The sequence below is a fragment of the Bombus impatiens genome, unplaced genomic scaffold (assembly GCF_000188095.3).
Source record: "Bombus impatiens unplaced genomic scaffold, BIMP_2.2 scf_0064, whole genome shotgun sequence".
In the NCBI taxonomy this organism is placed as follows: Eukaryota; Metazoa; Arthropoda; class Insecta; order Hymenoptera; family Apidae; genus Bombus; species Bombus impatiens.
The window spans coordinates 862,634-888,393 of NT_176483.1; the positions used below are offsets into that span (position 1 = coordinate 862,634).

A 25,760-nucleotide genomic window follows, 5' to 3' on the forward strand; every position below is an offset into this window, starting at 1 on the left:
GCCGCCGCGGGTTCCATGGCTGGCCTCCACGGCGATCATCTTCAAGCAACGATGCACCATCACGATCTTCACGGAAACTCGCACCACGACGCGTCCATGTTGCACAATTCCAACCATCAACTGCACGAACCGCTGGAGAAGCTGAAACGTGGTGAGTCGGTCACAATATCGAGGGTCCTTTCGACCCGCGTTCTTCCTTCGCGACGATGAATCTAAGAGTCTGATCGGAGGAAATCGGAGAACGAGGGAAATGAACGATTGTACAGTGTTTTCGAAGTTTTCGCGGTAGATGAAGCTTGGTTCGAGTCTTGCAGCGGGGAAGATTCAACGGAGGTTAAAATCCAACGTGATACGTGTGATGAAAAAGTGTTGCTAGTGCTGGGATATGGATCGGGCATGTTTATGCAAATTCCTGTCCTTGCTGATAGAAATGGCATCCAAAGAAAGATTCGTTTTACTTACTAAACATCGTAACGAGAACTTTGGATATTTTATGCCTGTTTATATTTCTCTTTTTACTTTGAATATTTTATATATTTCGAGATAGATACTTTTACTTTGAATATATTTTACGCGTTTAGATACATTTTCTTCTTTTCTTTTTCTTCCTCTTTTCACCTTAAATATTTCATATGTCGTGTATATTCCGTTTATTTTATTCCAACACAGGAATGTCGTTTTTGTACGTTTAAATTTCTTACGAATGCATAAACATCCGCAATCTAGCGATAAGGAAACGTTCTTTATATAGCTGCGAGGATGGCTAGCGATACACGAGTATTTTTAGACGAAAATTAATTAGGTTATATTACACGATTCGAGCGAAACTAGATCTTGATAGATTTTATTAATTGTTTGATCGATACTGTGCTGTTCCGTGAGTGTTACTGTTGTAAGAGGTTTGGTAACAATGCTTCAAAGTACTCCAATATTACTTATCGTTCCACTTGAGTGTCTTATAGCTTGTATACGTTGGTCGATTCCTCCTTTAATTGTACGAAAAATATATCGTGCAAAGACGATCGCGTTGCCTTTTACTTTTACGTAATTCAACGTTCATTTTAGAATATCTGGATGAAACATAGAAATTAAAAGTTAACTGTACGATAGTCCCTCGATTGTTTGGTGGACGATTTAATTATTCGAAACGAAGGCAGTTCAAACGTGGCAAAAGTTTTATCGCGACGTGAAAGTTTAATTTGAATCTTCCTGGTAGCAGAGTTTTATTTAAATACTTTAAACTTAAAACTTATGCTTATCACGATCCTGGAAATGAATTTTATTTCGTTAGGATTGGAATAATTTTTAGACGTTTATTTTTCTGCAAAATATTTAGACATAAAGTGTCTTTGTTCGGGGATTAGACGACATAAAGATAAAATAATAGTTACATCTCTATTCAAGTACCTGTATCTTTTTATCTAACAATGGAATTACATTGTCGTACTTTCTGTTCGCTTAAAGTCGAAGATACCCGCAATTATTACAATTGTATTTCTTATCAAATATTTATTTGCACCTTGAATGTAAAAAACAAATATCGCTTATCGCGTGACTTGTTAGCTATACAAAATAATAGCTGTAGCGTGCATCTGAAATTCATCTAGCGTACTTATCAATGCGTAGAAAGTAGCAACGTTTACTCGAGGTTGTTGTCCCATTTGTAGGGAAATATTTTTATAACTTGCTTCGCGTGAACTATCTCGATCGCTAATCGCCGGGAAAAATTTCTTCTTACGCTATATCGGAATTTCCAAATCACACTGTGATAAAAACGTTGTCTTCGCTTATGAAAAAAGGAAATTCCAATTGATTGGGTCGAGTCGTTAACAAATGACGTAATTATATGCAAATAATTGGATATTAAATGCAGCAATTGCCAAGGAAAATTCGGGTTCGATTAATTAAAATAACGTCGTTTTAAATTAGACAGTGGCAGATAAAATATTGTTAATCTTATCCGTCTTATTCGTGTATCATCAAATTATCGTTTGCTCCGATTTTTCTAAAACTACTTTTCATAATAAAAGATTAATCTTTCTAGGAATCTGTACAAACTATCTCAAAGAATTTATCTTTGATTTGAAAAGGAGAAGTACTTCGAAAAAACGATCGTCAAGTTATTCAGTGAACAGCAAAGACTAACGCGATTATAAATGAACAAACTCGGAAGAATTAAAAGATACAGTCGTAGGAATATAGAATTTCCAAATCACATGGCACGCAACCGATAACCGGATCAGTGTCCTTTCAACGTCTTCGTCGTCCTTTTTATCAAACTGACTGACAGTTGTATCGATCGAATTGAAATCGCCATTCTACTTCGACATCGCCGTAGATCATTTTAAACGCAATTCGTCATTCTTGATTTTCTTCTTAACTCGTTTCGACCGAACGCGAGGTTGTATCTTAAATCGAAGTCGCGTAAATCAAAGGATGGAAGAATCGTAAGGATTAACAATACGGATTAAATTTGAGTGCAGTGTTCGAGATATATTTTGTACGTAGATTTTGTAAGAGTTGTCAGAAGTACCTACGTACAATAGCCTTTTTTCGCGTGTCTTGATCGAAGCACCGATACGACGGAAGAACATTCCTTGTTTCTTCGTCGGCTGGTAATATCGGCGATAATCGCTTGTAGCGGGGAACTTGACAACTCACGTGATTTTATTATTTGCGATATCATCGACGTTCGAACGCGAGAAATATAGTCGAGCACCTCCCTGCTCTTAAATCGTCTCACTGCGTCGTTTGCGTTATCGCGCATCTTTTCAGAAAATCTCGTATCGTTTGTCGTAGCAAATTTGCACGTGTGCGAAGTAAGATTAAAGCTTGCACGTTGCTTCGTTTCTACTTTTCGTCGTTGCGTCAGTTCGTTGCATCGATGTGACGAGCGAACGTGAAAGCGTGCCGTTTCTGAAAAATTAGAGCAACGGAATTTGATAGGAGAAACGACAGCATTGATCGACTCGCCGAATGAATTTTATCGATTATATTTCTGACTTCGATGTTTATTTTACGCGACGATAAATTGCCAATTTGTAGGCGAATGACGCGTATGAATGTATCGGAGGATTTTTCGACGGCTCGAAGTACCAACACAATTTAAGTCATGTTCCTATGGTAGAAATATCGAGTACACGCTATAAACAATATATGACGTTCCTGTTGCAATCTCGGTGAATATTTTCGAGCGATAAAGCAACATTGTACGTTGATTTTTGTCAAGTGCCAGCGGAGCACAGATAAAATATTAGTACGAATAGCTTTGATAAGCACCGCACCCATCGTGTTATTCCAGCTTTGATACGACATGACGAATGAAATTTCGGCCTCGTTCCTGTGTTAATGCAATCGCCAGAAATTGCCATCGCCTAAAATAGTGTAAAATATCGAAATATACATGGGCCGTTCGGTATATCGTCACCTTCCAAGGGCGTCCTTAATTATTTAAACATCCAGAGATAAACGTTCTTACGTGTACATATCGTACGGAGATGAGAAATTTTAAATTACCATTACTGAATGTCGTTAACGCGTTTGAGCGGCTGTTGCTTTCGCTTCTTTTCTTAACATCAAAAATATACGATTTTCAAAGCAAACGCTACCATATCGCGTAATACGATCGTTATAGTATCTCATACTATTACATCGGATCGATAGCTACACGGATTCTCCAAATACAGTAGCAAAATTTCTTCCACTGCGAGTGTCTTCTCTACTCGACTGTCGAAACGACATATCAGGTAAAATCGTATTTCTCGTGATACTTTTCGTAAATCTACGAACACAAGGTTCCCTTCTTATCTTCGTCTCTCAGCCGAGGAAGCCTTTCTTAGGTGGTTCCAAATCGTGTAAAGCATACGTGGCGTCCTAATTTTTCATAGGGAGAAAATGAAACACACGAACGGTAGTTTCGAGACCGAGATAAAAATCGGAGACAAGGGACGCGTGAACAAACATCGAAGGCCGAATTCCACCGAGTATATCAGCCGGTATAGTTCCTTATAAGCTGTAAGATCCTCGAAAGGAAAGATAATCGAAAAGGAAGAACAATTAGAAAAAAAAAAAAAATAGAATAGGGAAAAGAGCGTCATCGTTTCGTCGATCTCGCGAGAAATCAAGCTGCACGTAGCAACGAGTCGAGGACGAAGACGATCTCTCAGTAGCGCCACCACCTGTTTTGTGATTCATTAACTCACCGGCTTATCGGGATAAGGCAGACTTATCCGGGGCTCGAACCCGACACTGCGGCTAAACCCGATCTTATTCCAATGGCATCCCACCTATCCCCGTTTCAGTTTCACTCCCAGAGCCGGCAGTTCCCACTTCCAGACCGCAGGTACTCTCCGTTCCATTCGTTTGCGGAATCGCGATCTTTCCTACGTTTCGCGTACTACTCTCTATCCGTCCGATCGATTTGACGAGAATTCGATACGTTAGAAGGTTGAACGGTCCAGGATCTTTGGATCCGAACGAGCCAAGAAGAGTTATTTTTACGAGAATTGTTTCGCTTAGTTCGTCGAGTTGGTTCGGATGATCGCTTGCTTCGAGGTGGATCGTTGATTTGACGAGGCGCGTTTCGTTTTCGATCTCAGTTAGAAATTTGTTTATTGACAGGTAGAAGTTTGCGGAACTGAATGATACCTTGAGTGTAGATAGTATCCGTTCTTTGAGTTTCGGATGAAAAATTGGAAGTTCGCGTTCTTCTTGCGACATTAAATAAGAATTTAGTGGTTGTGAAAGGATTCTTCAATTCCGTTTAATCCGCAGGAATATTATTGGCAAGGTTTTAGTTTGCGAAAGATAATTTCAGTTATTTGGTGTCGGAGGCAGTGGTATTGTTTAAATGGATATACGAACTTCACTTTCTACCAGTTTTCGTTATCTCTAACGTTATTTTCCCCATTCAAATATCGGACAAACTCGGATCATCTGTCGTCCGATTTATTTTCCAATATCGTCACCCCCCCGCCCCTCAAAGTAAAGCCGCATTTACATTTCGCTTTCGCCGAAGTTCTTATTAACATGCCATTAATGCAAAACAACGTGAAAGAAGGGAAATCTGATCGATAACCGTCCATACGTGTCCAGTTTGAAAATTCGATTTCTTCACGGGCAATTCATAGAAAACGGACCCTTTTGACAAATCTGTTATCCCTTTCGGTCAATGGCAATATCCCGATATTTTGTCAACAGGCTGGCATACGGTCTGTACCGGGTTTTCGATCGAAATACCCCCGATAGTCATTAACTACCCCTTTGTTGTGGCGATGGCTGCGCGAGATCCGCTGGCAGATGCGCCGAAGTCAACCCTTGTTGCCATCGTCTAATGGTGTTGACAAATTGCTCGGCTAGCCGCTAGGTTTCCCTAGGGAAGCCACGGTAGAACTCTTCTGACCGCAGACTCATTGGCATTTAGACGTGCAATCTTTCAGATCGCTGCGCCACCCGAATAAGACGTATCGTTCTCCCTTTAGCCTCCATCACGCACCCTATGAATTGTAACGTGTGCGGAATAATTGCAGAGAATGTTCTCGATTAATAACGCGGTTAACTACGTGCTACGTTGCCGCTTATCCTCGTATAAAAAAAGAAAAAAAATAATCATTTTCTCGAGAAAAACGAACGGGTAGTTGATTTCCCAGAAGATACCGTGTACATACTCGTCTTCCGATATTGAATTGATATTTTGAATTTTTCCATCGATAAACCTATCATACCGTTTCTCCAATTGAAACTTGATTTTCTCGCGAAGGACAAACGATCAGTCACTTTCGTAAGAAAAACCTCGGTGCCTCGATAAATCGCCGATTTTATAGACGACCGTCTGCGAGAGTAGGAACATTATAGACTCGGCAGAAACAGTTAAGTCGGACGATGAGCCGAGCTATCAAGCTGATTTTCTGCCTCGATTTTCTCGATCACCGAGGCAATCGTGGCGCTCTTCTAAGCGCGACAGGAACCAAGCCCGTGGGATCAACATAGAAATGAACTGATTTCCTTCCCATTATCTCAGCTGGCGCTGGTGGCACGGCCGGAGGACGCCTACCTCAGAAACAAGGTTTGTATACTCAGTGAGTTTCGATTGAAGTGGGCTGGCTCGGTGTCGGGGATCGTTTCGCCGAGGAAATTTTCTGTGCGTGCCGATGTGTGAGAACCGGGGGAACCCCGAAGCCATCGAACCGCCGCGAAACTTGCGGTCTTTAAGGGTGTAATCCTAGAAGCACCTCAAAATATAGCAGGTCTTTCTACGAAGTTAATTCTAGCCTCTACAAACTGCACCAACGAACGGCATATCTCGCTCTTATTTCGTTATAGAGCTCTGGAGATGCTGTCGAATTAATTGCAGGTAATTACGTGGTTAGGACTGTGATAGGCAGGTTTTGACAAAGACGAATCTCGGTTTTTAAAAGCGTGCCGTATCTATGAAATATTCTGATAACGCTAAGTTATATTTTACAATACGTTTTATAAGTCAGTACTATTATATCATTTTAGAATATTACTACTGTCATATATCGTTTTGTATTTGTGAATTATCTTCTCTAGAATATACGTATAATTATCACGATGTTTTCATAAATAGCCACGAAAGCGAGTAAATAGAACATTGGATTATAACGTATCTCTCTCTCTCTCTCTCTCTTGCTGTTACGCGTAAGACGAACTACTTTCAATCGATTCGTTTAATCGTCTTAAAAATCACCATCTTCGTCATTACAGCTGTATCATTTTATGAGAATATTAACTTGCTTTATGACGATGACACAGACATCCCCTCGAATAAAATTGTTATTTTCTAGCGAAAATAAAATATAAATCTCAATACATCCCTTCTTTATCACGTATATGTTTAATACGTTCTTTTATATAATTTAATTTTAATTTGATCCTCTCGAGACTATATTTGGTAAGAAGAAACGTCCTTCGCTTATATTCCAATTTATTTTTTATCCTAGATAATTTCTTGCATAGAAAAATGAGCTAAGAAGAGAGGAAACGAGCGGATTAGATTCCAATTAATTTTCATAGGAGCTATAGGGGGTTTCCCTCGGTAGCGCCAGGCCGTCTGAAAGGTCTCCCGAAGACATTCTATCCATGAACTTTTCCGAAACGCTTGTGACACGCGTGTTAAACTCGAAAGACACACTGCCTCTCAGATTACTTATCGGTTCCATGTGCTCTCGCCCTTGTGTCAAGTTGAAACTAAACAAATTGCTTGACAAGAGCTACCGAACCCTATCCACGGAATCGCTCGTCCTCGATGTGTCCACGTCCGAACAAACAAACGCGACATTTTCCTTGACACTCGCGCGTACCCGTCACCGCTTTCTTCTCGGAAAGATGCGAGTTTCTTCGAAGGACTTGCAAATCATTTTGCAAACGATCGTGCTTTATCCTGACTTGACAAGATGCATATAGGGATACTAACTCTCTTCAAAGACGTTGTCTTTGTAACATTAATTCTTTGATAGTTTAGAACATTCTGTATCTCGCGTTTGCAACATTCGATTAATACGCTCTGTAGAAAATTAAATCTGTCGTCTTTTTAATAGATCACTTTTAGAGAATTAATAAAGTTAATACGAAGGTGCAATGTTTGAAACGAGCGTTCTTTTCATGGAATATGGTCCGTTAACATTGATCAAAGTTTATTTCTTTAGAGTTACGTGTTCTATAATTTCTTTCAAGATTTAATTCGGTTTAATTCCAAGGACGATAGAATTCTGTTTATACGAACCTCGTTTGTCGCATGTAACTGAATAAGGGTAAAAGAAATAGCAAATAGCGCTTAATGGGTTGAATAATCAAGCGACAATCGACCGTTAATCTCGGAAATAGCGTTGTAAATTGCATCTTAGAAGGTTGAAAGACGAAATCTACCGCGATATATCGACCAAAATATTACCCATATAAAATCAAACAAAACCGCAACCACGGATTCGAGACGATATCTACGACAAAGACGAACATACGATCCATCGTCGCAACGACTTTCTCCAACAGTTGCTTTAAAATAAACAACTGCACCCTAAAGACGACTTATTATACCTAGAGCACCATCGTTATCCCGAGTCATTTTTCACACATATGCCGACAAATTTTACACGTACGTCCCTTCGAAATCTCCGAAAAAGAAAAGGAAAGAAAGAGAGAGAGAGAGAGAGAGAGAGAGAAAAAAAACGAAGCTCCTTAACAACTCACGGGCCAAAAATATCATCGATCGATGCGCGTTTTCGAATATTTATAAACGTGGAGCAGGACTTTAAGGCTCGTACGAGATACTCCGTCCCGGTCGTTGTCCCAATGACGAGCGTACCGGTCGGCTTGACTAATAAACGACTTCCTAAGGAAGCCAAGGATTACGAGATTAGGAGCGAAGACCGTAACGGCAGACTGCGACTTTCTGCCGGAGATGGCGAGGAGCCTGTGGCTCACAGGTGTTCCCGCCACGCTGTCGTACTTCAACCTCCCGACGTTTTTCCACGTCCGAGGGATAGCTGTCTCGGTAATTATCGGCCATGCGACCGTGCTCGTACGTCACTCTAAAATCGCCGCCACACATCTCGCTACGTGACACACTTTGGTTTTTCTCGGCCGTGTTCCCGAGCAGGGACAGGAAATACGTGCGGTCAACTTCTCGGGGAAACGTGTGAACGTCGCCGGGTACTTTTGCGAGGTAGATACCGAAAAACAACGGCGGGAAAGGGAACTTTTGCGCGAGTTCCAGTTTCTTTATCGCGATATAAAAGCTCGATGGTGCCATAGAAATAACATTTAGGTTCTATACGGGTTGAAACTGGGGGATTAAATGGGGGTAATCTGGGGTAGAATTGTCAACCAGTCGTTATTAATAAAAGTTATCAATTTTGAGAGATAGAAACGACCGTGCTTTTGATTCTCTTTCTTGCTAAAGAAATTCGCGTTATGTTCGTAAGAATGATATTCGAAGATCGGTACAAGAATTTCGTGCGAATGACTAATTTCGTGTGACTTTCAAAGGATCCCACAGCTGCACGATACGGATATTTTAGCGACCCTTATAACCCTCTTTGTCGCTGAGTTGCACCACGACACGGTCCACCGAACACCTACAATTTTTACAGCACATGCCGTTTTATTTATGTTCGCGCATTACCTTCTCATTGGCTGATGATAATCCATAAAGTTTGGCGAATCATGAGAATACTTTCGCAAGGAGTACTATTTTTCTTGTCGTTAATCGTAATCGTGGAATTCTTTCGTGGAAAGTTTATTTGAAAATAGTTTATCATCTTATACAGCGAAAGATTCATAATTTGTTCTTAAATTTATTCTGTACGCGGAAAATGATGAAAAAGTAGCTGAAAAATGTCCATTATATAATTATTACTGTTAGCATCGACGAAAGATCGTTCGTCGTTTCGCAAAAGATATTCAATTCAATGAAGATTACTCCTGTTTTTATCAAAAGTAGAGAGGTATATTGAATAGGTTTAATCGCACATTTAAGATAACGAAACGATGTACGAGTAGATACAATAGCGATCTAATCAGCAATAAATAGATTTTAGAATGACAGGTGATATAAAGTTTATCTAAATAAATAATTTTTAAATAGTGACCTATGAATAAATTTCTTTTCCAATTTCTATCTTTCCACGAATAATTATACCACCGAAGTAAACAAAAATGAAAGTTCGTCGGGCGATTTAAAAGTTCGAAAAACGTCGAAAACAAAATATAAAAATGATCGTTCAGTTTCCCTTTATCGAGGAAAAAGCCTTGTGAATACCTTTTAACTGGTTGGCTATTAAAACCATTAGATGAATGTGTTAGGAAAGAAAATATTACTGTAATAGTAAATCAACAAGCGGCAAATGTCAGTCCTCGCCAAATATCTCTTGATCGATGCCACGGATATTGGTACAAGCTTTATTGCCGCGCGAGTAAAATTTCCGGGTAATGAAAGCAGCGCTGAAATAACTCTCCATCGATAATTTTATATCGGAGATTACGATGCACCGCCGGAGATTATAATCCCCCGGGTTTTATAACTTCCATGGACTACGTTCGTCGCCGGTGCTGTGTGTGTTATGAAATTGAAAAAAAAAAAAAGAAAAATGAAAATTATTTCTGGCACATTTTAGGCGATTAATTCTATAAGTAAATCTATCCGATAAAAGGAAACATCGATTGCATTATCAGCGAATGAAAGGTAATATTTCGTTTCGAATAAAAGAACGAATGTATATATATGTATATGTAAGCTACGGTCTTAATGATATTAAAATCTTCGTAGAATTGTTTGATTAATCAAGGAAGTGTACAAACGATTCACGAACACGAATCTAAAATTGGAATAGAAAATTACGAATACCCATCATACCCATGTAACAAACAAAATTTGTAACGTTAGAAAAGAATACAACTCGATCGAAAATGGCTTAAAGGATTGAACAGGGTCGAACAATAACCTACGTAAAAATATTATAATTTCGATACTTTATCAACTTATCAACTTATACTTATCGTCGTGTAAACATCGCCGTTAAGATATATCTAAAATGATGAATTTAATAAAATCAACAACCAGAACTTTGAGCAAATTCTTTCGATATGAAACGAAATCAATGGAGTTTATTCGAGTGGAGAACGTGGCGGTATCACGGGGACGCTGTGTTCTTCGTCGACGCCGACGTCGACGGTCGCATGCACAGTCGTCCCGTAAAATCCGTGCGGATTAGCGATCCACTAATATATCCCGCGGGCGTAAAAACGCGACGAAGCAGCTGAGATATTCGTTTTCGTCGTTCCTCGGCACTTCGCGTTCGTCGCGCCGCGCCAGCCGGTTTGTCTTTGGCATAAAATAACTCCAAGTCACGGGGAAAGTAATAAATTTGTGAGTTACAACTTGTCCACGCAGACCCCTAGTTACCTCTCCTCGTTCGCCTCACTTGCGTTTCTTTATTTCTTGCTCGTCCACCACGATATCTCACCCTCCTCCCCTCGACGCGCGATTTTTTCTCCGTGTGAAAACACGTGCGAACCGGGACACGCAACGGGACGCCACGCTACCAAGCCTTCTTTCTTAGAAAGAAAATTACCGAAAATTTGGGTAAGGTCGAAGGCTTCGGGAACAGGCTGCTTGAATTATCGCGTGAAAATTGAGAGAATTATGCGTGGAAAAATTCGGCCAGAAAATCGATCGAAGATTGGCTTGGATTTAGGTTCAGAAATTGTTGTAGCGTTGGAATGTAAAGGAGCGGCGAACGAGTTGATTATTGCTCGGAAATCAAGCGAACCGTCGAATAAACGTTTCTCTTTGGTTGAATTTAAGTTTGGAAATTTTTCAGAATTTTAGAGCAAGTGTCCGAATTATCGCACGAAAGCTTGTCGCTCGTAGATTTTACTTCGTTGTGGAAATTTTTCCCTTTCGTTGTTTGTGGAAAATTTGTCCAGGATTGGGTCGAGTTCGAGTTTGGAAATTTTTGCAATATCGGAATGCGGAAGAATCGGCAAGTGTGTAAATTATAGTATGAAAATCGAAACAATCGTCGCTTTTCGCCGGATCGTGGAAATTTCATTTATTCGTTCTGTGTTTGTGGGATATCGCGGCATAAAATTGTCTCGACATTCGGTTGTATCCAAGTTCAGAAATTTTTGGAATATTGCAATATAGAACGATCGACGAGTACGTGAATTATTGCGTGAAAATTACGAAAATTGTAAGAGTTACAGCGTATCAGAAATTGAGAGAATAAGGAAAATCATCGGGTGAAAATTGTGTATAATTGTGTACAATTGTGTAATTGTGTATATTTGTTGTTTACGAGGTATTAAAATTTACTGAATGACGAAAAAATGTAGTATCGCAAACTGATAAGCCACTGAATATAAATTTCTTTGTTTCGAGTGAATATTTCTTTGGTAACTACATTATAGTGTCATAAATTTGAATATTTTATAGTAGCACGTTCGAAAGAAGAAAAGAAGTTTTCGTACTCCATAAAGTTTTATGGATAGGGTTCACCGAACGAAAAATTGAAGATAGAAATAAATGTTTCCAAATTTTAAGGCGTACAGTGCATAATAATATTTAAAGGAACGAAACTTTATGAATCTATCAATATCACAAAAACAGTAAACCGATATATTGTTTAACAAGTATCGAACGAAACCGATTATAAAACGCAGAAATATCCTAATCATGATTTGCTAATAATCATTATTTTCCTTCCACTCGGAGATATTTATATCTTAGAAGAAGAAGAAAGTTGACAAGAATATTTATTTTGTTGTTCAGAACGATTATATTATTAATCGTAAATTACACAAATATTATAATCGTGCACAGTAATAATGAATAATATTCCAACGATACTCGAACAATACTTCTCTAGATTAGGTGCAAAACGTTTGTAATTTCAATATAAAAGTTTCGCGAGAATACCAATTTTCTCGTCGTGTTAAATATGCTTGTAATTTAATATATGCGACAATACTCTGTCAAACTATACTTTTACGATTAATACCGAAACATTCGTATTTAATATTTTTCATTTCTATATTCTTCTTGAAATTCGCTAGAATCCAGGATCAATATACGATGTTCTTGGTAAACGGACAGAACGAAATATCCACGAGCCACTGACCAATATAGATGTCGAATGTTTGACAGGAAAGGGTAGGATAGTTTTTGGCCACATTTCGCCCTTCGAGGATCTTCCGTTTTCACATCTCGTGTAACTCTGCCACGAATCCATAGCAACGAACAGTAGAACCGTCAAACGATACGACATGTTAAGCCTCCAAGAACTCTGCAGGAGATCTCGTGGGAACTATATTGGAGAATATATCGAGCAAAATATATAGGAAGGAGTCATAATAGCTCTTTGTCTTCGAACGTCATACGTGACCAAATCGAACATTCTCAACCTTTGTTCGTAACGAACATTCTATCCTACACTGAGCTGGCATCGAAAAAATTCGTTTATAATTTCACTTTGTCTTCCAATTTTCACAACATAGTACACGCATTTGCCGATCCTATAATACCCTTTGATACTTCAGTTTGATACGCGTTCGAAATATTTACCTATCTTAATTCTGTCAATCTTGCGTTAATAGCAGAAAGTGGTATAGTTAGTGATGCGTACGAAAGGAAGAATTATTCTTGACAAATGGTTCGAAGAAAAAATTGAAATTGAATAGAATAGAATGGAACATTCTATCCTACACTGAGCCGGCATCGAAACAATTCATTTATAATTTCACTTTGTTTTCCAATTTTCACAACATAGTACACGCATTTGTCAATCCTATAATACTCTTTGATACTTCAGTTTAGTACGCGTACTTCAGTTTAATTCGAAATATTTACCTATCTTAATTCTATTAATCTTGCATTAATAGCAGAAAGTGGTATAGTTAGTGATGCGTACGAAAGGAAGAATTATTCTTGACAAATGGTTTAAAGAAAAAAAGGAATAAGACAAAGAGAATGTTCGCTGTAATCGTAAAATTTTCCTATTGCCGAAGAAGAAGCTAACGATTCGTTAAAGACAAAATTAATTTTTGATACGACAAATGTATTACGTTTATACACGTTATATAATCTAATACTTTATCATTCTTGTGTTGTCATATCTTCTTCAATGTTGAGAAAGATACATATGTAAGACACATATTACGTACATGTAAATACGGCGAATAATTTCTTCACGTATAACGCGCCATAAATGAACGAAGAGAAAATTCTTGAAAGAGATATGTAAGAAATTTCGTATTGTCACGACTTTTTCAAATTCTCCAAAATTGTCAAAAACGTTTTCAAACTAAATATACGATTTACAAATATTTGTACGTGCCATTCAACGTGCATACGTAGCATTCTTCGATTCGTACATATTGTTGGTACATTTTACGATTCTTATTGCAACAATTTCTTTTGTACGATATCGTTTCTCGGAAAAGGAGAACCTTATGCACAAAATAGATCGCGCTACACCATCGAGCGGCAAGGTATTGAAACGTGAAAAATGGAGACCCTATAAATTTCACCGGGTTGAGTAGGCCGTTTGAATAGCGTGTGTCGGATCAGGATGTAGATTATAAGATTAACTCTAATCTTGAAATAATATACAAACTTCGGAACGAGGAAGTTTCAGTGGTGTACACTGGTTTTATCAAAACAGCAACGAAAAATACATTTTTAGTGGGTGAACCGACGTAACGTTATGTGTTCTTCGTCAATTTCGAAATTTCTCGCTGTTACCCGATATGCACAGGATTATTCGGATGTTTACGATCGCACAACAAGCGCGAAGAATAGAATCTACACGAGGTAATTGTGACAGAAAACAGCGTGTGTCGTGTGTTTATTATTTTAAGAACCGAAATCCCGAATTTAAAGAATTTAAGAAACAACAAAAAAATAAATATCCTGTCTTCTTTTTTCATTTCAATATTTTCAGTGTATTTTAGGATTTAACGCGTCCAATAACATGGTCGAAAATCTTTAACAGCATAGAATTTTCCGAACTTCGAGATCTTTGATTTTTTTAAATAAATACTCCAGAAGAAAAAATTAATTCGCATTACTTATCCACGATATGTTAATTTTTTCCCTCTAATTTCTTCATCTCTCTATAAATCGTCGTCCATTTCTTTTTTCGTACTTTTATTTATCTCTCGAAAGATTTATCTGTTTATCCTACCATTGTTCTAAATTTATTTACTCTATATTTTATTTATTTATAAATTGTCGCTCGCCATTCTTTCGAGCTGCTCTTTTCGAATTTAAAAAATTTGTTCCAATTTGTTATTCATATCGTCTCCTTTCGCTGTATGTTAAATACATTTTCTAATTGCTGAAGTCTTAACTTACGTTTCCGTGATTTTCGACTCGTCGTACAGAACTTACAACAGTTCTATAGAGCGTTATCTTTTCACAAAAATACGTCGACGTATCGAAATCAGCTGCTAGTTGTTTTCGAACTAACGACGAGTCATCATCGTGTCCCTTCGCCTGTTAGCCGTTTATTTACAACGTGTTACATCGTTTGCATTCTTCTGTTACGTGGATCGCGATAAGTAGCACGGAATCCATGTTTCGAGCTCTCAGATGCTGTTTGCCGAGGAGACATCACCGATAACGGCGACATCACTGCGGTACGGCCGCTTTTCCTAGGGGACTGGCCTTGACAAACAAACCACCTAACCATCGCATCAGCAGGATGAAGCTTATCCTCGTATGGCCATTCGTAGCACTTTACACGTGTTCTCCACGTTAGCCCATCAAATAGGCAACCGATCTATTTGCAGACTCGTAGATTAAAAGAAACTATTTCGTGCAGTTTGTTCAAGAGGCAAGTTTATCGGCGAATTTGACGGAATTATTCACTTGCGAGAAAAATGACGGAGAAAACGTTCCTAATATATAGAAAATACTTCAAAATGATAACAATGTTATCGATCGTTGCATAGATTCAACAACTCAATATCGTTAACGTTGTGTCGTGTATATAATGTTGAAAGAACTCGAGTCAGTTTAATGAAGACAGAGAGCGTTGTGCAACGATGATCGTGAAAAATATGAATCGACTGCGCTTTCGTTCGATCGTGCTTATCGATCGCGAATCGCGATAAGCAATGTTGTAAAATTATTGTTTCATACGTACAACGTTAACTGCGTATTTTCTGGGAGAAACAGTGTTTTCGAGGAACACCGAACAATTGGAGATAGACAAGATGGCAATGGTTTGTACATGTTTGTTAAATAATATATGTTAGTAACTGGTAGAGAAGATAAAGTCTCATTCACTCCTTGAAGATGAATTTCGTTGAGTGTTTATATTACATCTAGTTATCGTAGGGCTCGGATTTAATAATTTAAGGACGAGTAAAATTGACAGATCTTCTTTCTAAATTCCTTTTTTATTTTCCTCCATCCATCTCTTGTTCCATTTTCATTTTCTTTTTAAATGTGCTTACGTCAGCCAGGCGTTGAGTTCACGCGTTGTTAAAATTTACAATGTGGAGCGTTATAATGATTTATAAAAGTATTTAATCATTTTCTGTATCTAGGTTCATAATAAAACGTATTTATATTTAAACAACTAAAGCTTGTCTTACGAGTTATAATAGTTTCTCCAACAATTGTTATAACGTTATGAGTAAATTCTAAGCTTTAGAATAATTGTCAAGGATTAATTGACAGATACGTTTAATCTTCTTTCACGTTTATGCTCCTAACAAAATCTAGTTGTATTTAAATAATCGTAATCCACTTTATAAAGTATATTCTCGGTTCTTTCTAAACGAAACAACTTCTCTCGGATTATATTAACAACGCAGCATTTGCGAACCAGAAATGGCTATACTCGTAACTTCTCAATTATGCTCATTCTGAAAAATTAACGATTATCCTTTTTAATCGACCAAACCAGCTGTGCAATGTTTACTATAAAATGCAACTCTATTTATCCGTATAATTTGGATAAATTGATAACTCGTATGTATAACGAGATTGCGTTCATTGATCTAATTAATTAAATCGTATTCGGATAATTGGATGCATGCATTTACTCGCTCCTTTGTTAAGTTTTAACGCATTCTCTATCTACAGGGTGGTTGGTAACTGGTGGTACAAGCGGAAAGGGGGTGATTCTACGCGAAAAAAGAAGTCGAAAATATAGAATAAAAATTGTTCGTTCGAGGCTTTGTTTTCGAGAAAATCGACTTTCAATTTTCGCTCGGTACGCGTCCACTTTATCGCGTCTCGTTGTAACGGATCTCACTGTAGATCGTTGTCTCGATGAAAAAATTAAAAAAAAAAATTTTTATTCTGTATTTTCGACTTCTTTTTTCGCGTAGAATCACCCCCTTTCCGCTTGTACCACCAGTTACCAACCACCCTGTAGATAGAGAATGCGTTAAAACTTAACAAAGGAGCGAGTAAATGCATGCATCCAATTATCCGAATACGATTTAATTAATTAGATCAATGAACGCAATCTCGTTATACATACGAGTTATCAATTTATCCAAATTATACGGATAAATAGAGTTGCATTTTATAGTAAACATTGCACAGCTGGTTTGGTCGATTAAAAAGGATAATCGTTAATTTTTCAGAATGAGCATAATTGAGAAGTTACGAGTATAGCCATTTCTGGTTCGCAAATGCTGCGTTGTTAATATAATCCGAGAGAAGTTGTTTCGTTTAGAAAGAACCGAGAATATACTTTATAAAGTGGATTACGATTATTTAAATACAACTAGATTTTGTTAGGAGCATAAACGTGAAAGAAGATTAAACGTATCTGTCAATTAATCCTTGACAATTATTCTAAAGCTTAGAATTTACTCATAACGTTATAACAATTGTTGGAGAAACTATTATAACTCGTAAGACAAGCTTTAGTTGTTTAAATATAAATACGTTTTATTATGAACCTAGATACAGAAAATGATTAAATACTTTTATAAATCATTATAACGCTCCACATTGTAAATTTTAACAACGCGTGAACTCAACGCCTGGCTGACGTAAGCACGAATCTTACTCGATACGTAATATTTATATTTTTAGAATATACGTATAACATCGATTTAGATACAAATTGCAAATCGAAACTGAGGAAATTTGAAAAACTAGTTACGTAACAACCCGTGTAGATACGTAGCTATAAATAAAAAATACTTTGTACGATAGTGAATTTGTAATTGAATTTCTGAACCGAGTAAACAGCAACCCTTAAGGAGATTATACGAAATATTCAGATAATATTTATATCTCTGGCAAGCTTATTTTCTGTTAAAGATATAAAATATAAGAACAAATATAAAGACAGAGTCTTCCCAGAAAATGTAGAAAATGTAACTACTATAAAAGGAGCAACACGCACGAGATACTAACGCACATAAACGATGAATCTTCCTCGATCAAACGCATTAATCGAAATTGCAAACGTCCGTATAAATCAAATCCGGTAACAACAGAAATGGCAAAATCTCGGCAAGAGTTCGACAAATTCAACATTGACGGACATTTCTTCCCTGTGGATGCGTTTGAACTATACCCGAAGCATTCAGAGAGACAAACTATGCAAATTGCCAAATTGTTTCGAGTATTTAACGTCGCATCTCGCGGATGCAAACAGTCTGCGCCTGTTTTTACGTTTCAAAAATTGGTGAATAATATCCTTGTTGGTCTATACGGTACATGCGTCTCTCACTGGGACTGCGTCTCGAAGACAGCCAACACGCGCAGTAGCTCGTAACACGGTTGGCAATATCCTGGAAGAGTGACACGCGCGTTTTCGTGGTCCGTGGCTGGCTTGTGACACTAAATCAGAGCCCGAGTTACGCGCCGACTAATTGTGAACCGCCTTCCTCCTCCTTTGCCGCCCCCGTGGAAACCAAATATAACTAAACGGAGCGAAACTAAACGGCCTGGCCGATTAACTTCTCCGTTGGCTGGCTACCACCGACAGCTCACTCTCGCCAGCCCTATTCTCGACTACCACTCGTTTGGAGCCGAACGAACTTTTTCTTTTCTTTTCTTCTCTATCCTTTCCTTCTCTTTTTTTTTTTTTTTTTTTTTTTTTTTGACATGGTGGAATTTGATTGTAAAACCAGAAGCAAAAATATTGGCGATTATACAAGATTTTGATTTATGATCGTATCCGTAGTGATATTTGTGTTCCATTAAAAGCACGGTTCTTTTGCACAATAATTTACTACGTAACTAGTAACGCTAGGGAATTGATAAGTAACAAATTATAGGTTATAAACCGCTGCTTCATAAACAGCTTCATAGTTTTATAATTTGAAGCTGAACAGGGCAATTATGTAGCTTTATGGCTTGTGTGTAATTTATAAAACTCACTTGTAGAACTTGTGAATAAATAACGCGAGGGAAAAGTATGCTGCCGTTAATTACGAGACAAAATAGTGCTTCGTCGGGGTTCTCGGGCTGTGAAGTGCGTTTTTATACGCGCGATTTTTCACGTACGCTTGTTGCAAACGAAAACACGAGTCTGCCATTCGAAACGATGTGTTGTCAGCGTGAATCGAATATTTTTACACGAGCTACGACACCGTTTGTTGTCGTTGATCAGTTGCAAGGACTGGTAGGTGTTTCTCTGCTTGTTCGATAGTTTTGTGCCCTCGGAAGTTACAGTGTATGTAGGTTACTTGTAACGTTCGTTGCATTCTTTCTCGCCACGCTAAATGAACGACCGGTGAACCAGTTGAACGGTTCTCGCTTTTTTACTAAAATTGTCGAACATCGACGAGTGAGGTAGTCGATAAATGTTATACACCGTAGAATGGTAAAGAGTGTCGAAGAATTTGGTAATCATAACACCAACATGTAAATAAATCACGAAAGTTACAAAAATGAAATCGGATAAGACTGACTCGTATTGGCGCAACATTTATTAAGCAGGAAAAATATGGAAGAGAAAGATATATAAGTATCGAAAAACAGAAAATTTGTTTGGATAAAATGACAAGGAATAGGAGAAAGCGTAAGAGGAAAAAGACGGAATTCCAAAAGATAGAATTTTCCTATAAAATTCCACGTCTGTTGGTAATCAGGATGTTCGATTACGTGTCACGGTTAGATCTCTGGAAAAATGAAATCAAATAAAACTACCTCGCATTAATACATATCTCGGTATAAAAGAAGAATATTAAGAAACTAAAAGAGGAAAGACGCGAAGATAAGATAATCTGCTTGGATAAGAAAGGTAGACAAAAGGGTAGGATCGTTTACATTTTTTCACATATTCGACAAACCTTTGCCTTGTAACTCTTCTTTGCCACTTTGCCGCTCGAGGAAACACCTTTGTCGTCTTAGAAGGGGCGAAACTGACCCCGCGGGATTCCGGATTAGTAACGAAATAAGTTAGTAAATAGCGAAGCTTGCGGAGAGCTTAGACGATGTTGCAAGAGGGTGTGATGCGTTTTGCAGTATGGGCACAGGGCGACTTCCGGGACGAGGTGACCGGGGGTTTGGCGAGGCTCGATTTGACGGGTCACGGAGCTCACACTCCCGGTGGCAGCAACCCCAGTACACCGGGTGCGACACCCACGACACCCTCCGGTGGATTTTCTACCGCACAGCCTAGGTCCCGCACGAACACGACACACAGGCCGGATATTCGAAAAGGTACGCCTCGCCACTTTACGAGCAACTTCTCTATCGCAACCCCTTCCTCCCTGTTTATTCGTTTCACTAAATCAATTCGTTTGACGTTTCTCCTTTTTTTCCAATTTGTTTTGTTTTTTTTTTTCTTAACGTTAACCTTCGTCGACGTTGCGCTTCTTCGTGATAGAGTGGTTCCGCTTAGATTCGTTTGTCTTCGAGGTGATTTGCTTCGAGTTAAGTGGAAATTGCGTAACGATAGAAATTCGATAAAAAATTGTTAGATTTCGATGTAGACTATGTATTTAGACAATAGATGCGGAGTAGTTAACGAGAATAGCTCGTAACCAAGAGTGGTATAGAGGAGATAGATAGTTTAGCTCGCTTCTGCATGATCTTTCCTCTTTTATGGTTATTTTCGACGAGTAAGGGGAATTCGTAGTTCGTGGAATTAGTATGCGTAGAATTAGTCGGTGTACGTACGTGCAAATTGTCGAAGAGACATGATTTAACAGTTTCACAGGTCTGTAGAATAATTCAACGAATGAAACTGTTTATCGTAGAAAATATTACGTTTTAAGATTTCGAAATGACTTTGAGCAAGTATCGTTACTACGTGAGCTGGCGAAAGCAAGAACAAAAGATCCACGATAAGAAACTATCGAATTTATCTTAAATATAATTTATCTTGAAAATACCTATTCGATACTTTTGATCCACTTTTTCGTCTATAACAGACTTTCCTGTATAACGTTACTATACAGCTTCGTCCTAACGATACTAACTAGCTTTTATCAACAAACATGTAATCGCGTGTTAAATCATCCAAAACCAAGAAACTTTGTATTAATATCACGATCGAACACGTTCTTCTTAACAAAAATCTTGTAACAACAAGCTTCTATGATACGCTTACGTAACCTCGATCGATCAACCGAAAAGTTTATTTTAACACAATATTCTCGATCCATTAAACCGCTGTGCAAATAATACATACATAAATAATACAAATACAGAGAGTCGCGTGTCATCTTTGCGCGAGGAAAGGCAAAGGCTCGCGCATCGATCAAGTAGGATAGCATGGAGATTCCAGCGGGAAACGATGCCGAGCTGCCGTCTCACGAACGACTGTGAAATCAAATGATAACAGAGAGTGCCGTTGTCGGGTGCAGCAGGAGAAAGACGAGGAAAATGCTGGCGTCGTTTGTTTGCAGGTTTGTTCGGCACTTAGCCGGCACTCTCGCAGCCGCCCCAAATCCCTGCAAATTGAAATATCTCCCGGAGTCTTACGGGCCTGGTTAACAACAAACCCCGGGGACGGATCTCACTTCACTCGTTGTAATCCCGAGACGAGGGCGAGGCCTCTCGTGCTCCTTCGACCGAGTCCAGCACGTTCCTCTCATTCGCGTCAGTCAGCCGAGAAAGATGTTTGAATTCCACATACTTCGATGAGTAACTCTCGTTTCGACGAATTAATTCCCTGAAATTTATTCCATATAAATTGACGAGCTTCTCTTTTTTTTTTTCTTTGCAATATCGCTTAAATTTGTTTTTAGTTCAACCTATTATTTTTGGGGGGATCGATCTTCATGGAAATTAGGATTATGATAACCCGAAGAAAGAATACGTTGTACGTTCATTCGCACTGCGCGTTGAACTGCTTTTATCATGGGGAAATTTCATTGTAAATTGCGGCCAAAGCGAGGAAAAATTTGTGCGTTAAGGAGTCAAGTAAGAAGGACGATGTAACTATTATAATTGGCGAATGGAAAACGAGCCAGATTAGATTGAAAGAAGAAAAGATTTGAAAGTTAAATTATTTCCTTGTTTAGACTTAGATTTAGCATCTTGTAAGTATAACTAACGATTATATTAACTTTATTTCTTGACTATACTTCTTTTTGGATAATTCCCGTGTTTTTTTTTTCTTCTTTCATAAATATTTAAAAGTTTTATATTCGTACTCTTTACTAATACGATTATATATCTTGTTTTTAGATATATTTTGACAATCGTCTACTCCTTTTTTGAGAAATAATTACAGCGCGTTGAAAATTGTTTGTTTGTTAGTCTTTGTTTGACGGAATCGAACTTACTCCGAATTACATCTGAAATCATTCGTTTCTCCTACGAATCTAAATTCATCTTGAATAAAACACGAAGCAAATATTTTTCAACGATAAGATCGGTATTAAGGCAATTAACGATACAAAATGACCTATAAAGTACATTATTCCTTCAACTCCTGGTAACTCTTGTACTCTTTGTCATACGACTAAAATATCTTGTTCCACGAGAACACTTCATGTGAAACTTCATGTACGACATTACAAACCTAGGTAGATTAGAATCATACTGAATAAATTGAAACACGGTGATAAAAAAAAAAAGTCGAAGGTTCTTCGTGACGCGACTTAGTTGGTATCGGAGCGACCTCATGTTGGGTTGCTACCTCTGTAAATAGAAACGGTCGTCTTAGTTAGAAGATAGTTAGCGGCATCATCAGACGCAGTGATAGCGGTGCTCTTTGAAAAAAGAGGCAATCGATCACACGGCTGTCAATACGAGTAAGGGAAGCTGGCGATTTGCTGCCTGCGGAGTCAGGGGTGAAATACCCTCACCTGTCACTGTCACGGTCATGACAAACACATTCGTGTTATTCTCGAACGGCAGGGTACGGTCTAGCCACGGCAGAGATTACCGATCAAACGGTCTAATCGATCGATGATCGTCACGTCGTATGGTATTACGCACATGTAGTATAATATATCTAACGAGTTACGCTATTAAATATTTTGTTGATGGATTTTGCCGAAATTAAGGTTTAACAAGGTTCGCATTTAGGTGGTCCCTTAATTTCACGAAGATTTCGATATATTTGATTAATTACGAAAGCTTTTAAACATCGTAGCGGGAAAAATGGAATAGAGAAACAAACAACAGATATTCCGCTATGCCACGAGTGACTCACATTTTGCTGTTTCACGCGAGAAAGATCATTTCCCTCGTTACAACGTGGAATGTGTGATTTATTCGAAATACGAGACTCGATTTGTTAATCGTAAAGGTACATTGAACTCTCGTAGTATAAGTGGCATGGTTTTCTAGAGAATGTGATATTTTAACACATTTCAGATGTTGCAACACCGACAGAGGTGAAACACGAATTGGGCGCCGGTGGAGGAGTGGTCTCTCCGGATGGTGTAGTTGGGGTAAATAACGCGGACGATAAGGATGGAAAGAAGAACAAACGTCAAAGGCGGCAGAGGACGCATTTCACGTCCCAACAACTTCAGGAGCTGGAGGCCTTGTTCATGAGGAATCGGTATCCGGATATGTCGACCAGGGAAGAGATAGGTCTGTTCACGAAGCTTCCCGAGCCACGAGTCAGGGTGAGTGACGATTATTCTTAATTTAACAGTCCGCGATTTACTTTTATGCAAATTTATATTTTCACGAAATATAAGTAAAAGGAAAGAACTTAAACGGAATTTTGTCTCATCTGTGAAAAATCGTAACGTTTACTCTGCTTTGAATATTTTATAGATCTCTGCATATTACATGAATTCTGCACACTTTCTCAAATTTCGTATAAATGCATAGAAATTCGCAGTCTACTTTCTTTTCTACCTTATCGCTGAGAAATCCATTTTTGCGCTTTGCTGGTAGACAAATATTCTCGATCGGTCTTTGATTAAATTGTTATTTTCGATAATATCTTTATGATAATCGAATGCTTTCAATTTCGTTTATTACGATTTTTGCAGAGGGAAGGATGAATATTTTCTCGAATCGTTGTCATTTTTCTGAATTAAAGAAGTATATTGATTTACCGAATTTTGTCTGCGAGGAAAGGAACATTTATTTTTGCTAATTGTTCAACCTGTACTCGGAGTACGACTGATGTTTCGATTGATTTACAGTACATCACTAGAATACTCGGGGACTAAGCGAGTTTATCTTGCTTGCAGCGCTACAAATAAAAAATTAATCTTACATTGCGAAACATGGTGCAGTTTGATAGCAAACGACTATTACGCAGTGTTTATATGTATACTTATATTAAATAACCATTACGAGAGTTAAAAGTTAAGATGCGATACTTCCATAATTTACTATACGTAATATATAATTCTATTCTTATCAAAAAGTGACAACTTTCCTATACTTTAGGATGAAATTTGATCGTAACGAAAGATTGACAATTAGATGAAAGAATGTCATCTATTATCGCAATAAAAGTATTCTTATGCAAAATAAATCAATTACAAATACAATATATAAGTCAGTAATAAGCCAACTTGAGTTGACAGCAAATTAATATTCGTATATTATCAGTAATAAAGAACAGTATAAGAAAGTATTCATTTAAATAATTAATATCAATAAATAATCATATTAAGCTCTGTTTAATCGGTGAATCCAGACACTTTAATTCTAATTTTATCGGGTACTAAATAATCGCGATTATTTGAAAGATTTTCAAGACTTATATTTGAATTAAACTTTCTATAAATTTCCATCAACGAGTCTATCGATCTCGCGATTAATTATTTTTTACGGAAGACACATAATCGTACAGATAATCGATAATTTTTGATGAATTTTTCGTCATTGCGTGAAGGTAACGCATCGCTATCAGCGTTTTCTCGCTTTATCACCGGTTGGGCGAACGTCCATCGATCATGCGTCTAATTTCGGACAAACAAATTTTGGAGAATGGAAATTCATCTATCTGCGTCGACGTATTGTTTTTCCTCGTTGCGAACGGAGTTGCTCGACTCATTCTGAAAGATTCGAGTCAGAGCTCGAACACGAATCAGGGTGACGTGAAATCGAGTTGATCAAAGTAGCAACAGAAACTTACAATGGGCGCATTGATGCGTTGAAGTATCGATTACAAAGGCAACAATTCATGCTCTTTACTGGCCGATACCTCGAGGTCTCGCCAGTCTCGCGTCTGCAGACATGGCTCGTGACCGGAAAATGCCATTTCTTTGCTCACCGAACCTGATATTTTCGAGAAGTAGGCGGTCAATTTTTCTGCTTGTCTTACGCTTCTGATGTGTGAAGTTCAACAACGAGAATTTCGAACGTTAGTCAGTGAGAAATATGACTATGAAGGAAAATCTTAAACCAATGCAGTGAAATACGTGGCGAGCTGCTTATTAAAACATAACATACATTCTACTTTTCTATTTGTAGATTTCTGGAAGGTAATTTAATTTCAATTAATACAAACATGTCACTCGATTTTATTCGTTCCGTACGATTATTAGATTCCGTCATACTGCGATTTGTAGCACAAAAATGACTAAACTTATTATATCGTATCTATATTAAAAATCGATAATTATTGGAAAAATATTTTGCAAGTAATTAAAAAGAGAACATCGTACGTTTAATAGTCGCGGAGATAAAAATTCTTCTGTGAAAGTAATTTTCGTAAGGATCGTCAGAGTCTGTAAGCTTTAAAAGTCTATGCTTTTTAACCAATTTGGCGTACCTACACAAGTCCCATAAAACTCTTTTACAACTCTATAACACATTATAAAACGTTCTTCCGTTATCTAACTCATCGCATAGCGCTCTAAAAAAAAAAAAAAAAAAAAAAAAACAA

At 37.9% G+C, this 25,760-nt stretch overlaps 1 protein-coding gene across 1 annotated transcript in view; it reads left to right on the forward strand.

The window, feature by feature from the left end:
* Positions 1 to 6: 6 nt before the first annotated feature.
* Positions 7 to 25,760, forward strand: part of LOC100743093 (pituitary homeobox 3) — a 44,639-nt gene continuing 18,885 nt past the window's right edge. The window contains 3 exon segments of the mRNA XM_033324765.1: positions 7 to 148; positions 19,967 to 20,164; positions 23,276 to 23,532. Of these exon segments, the coding sequence (XP_033180656.1) occupies positions 16 to 148; positions 19,967 to 20,164; positions 23,276 to 23,532 (588 nt within the window). The 5' untranslated portion in view covers positions 7 to 15.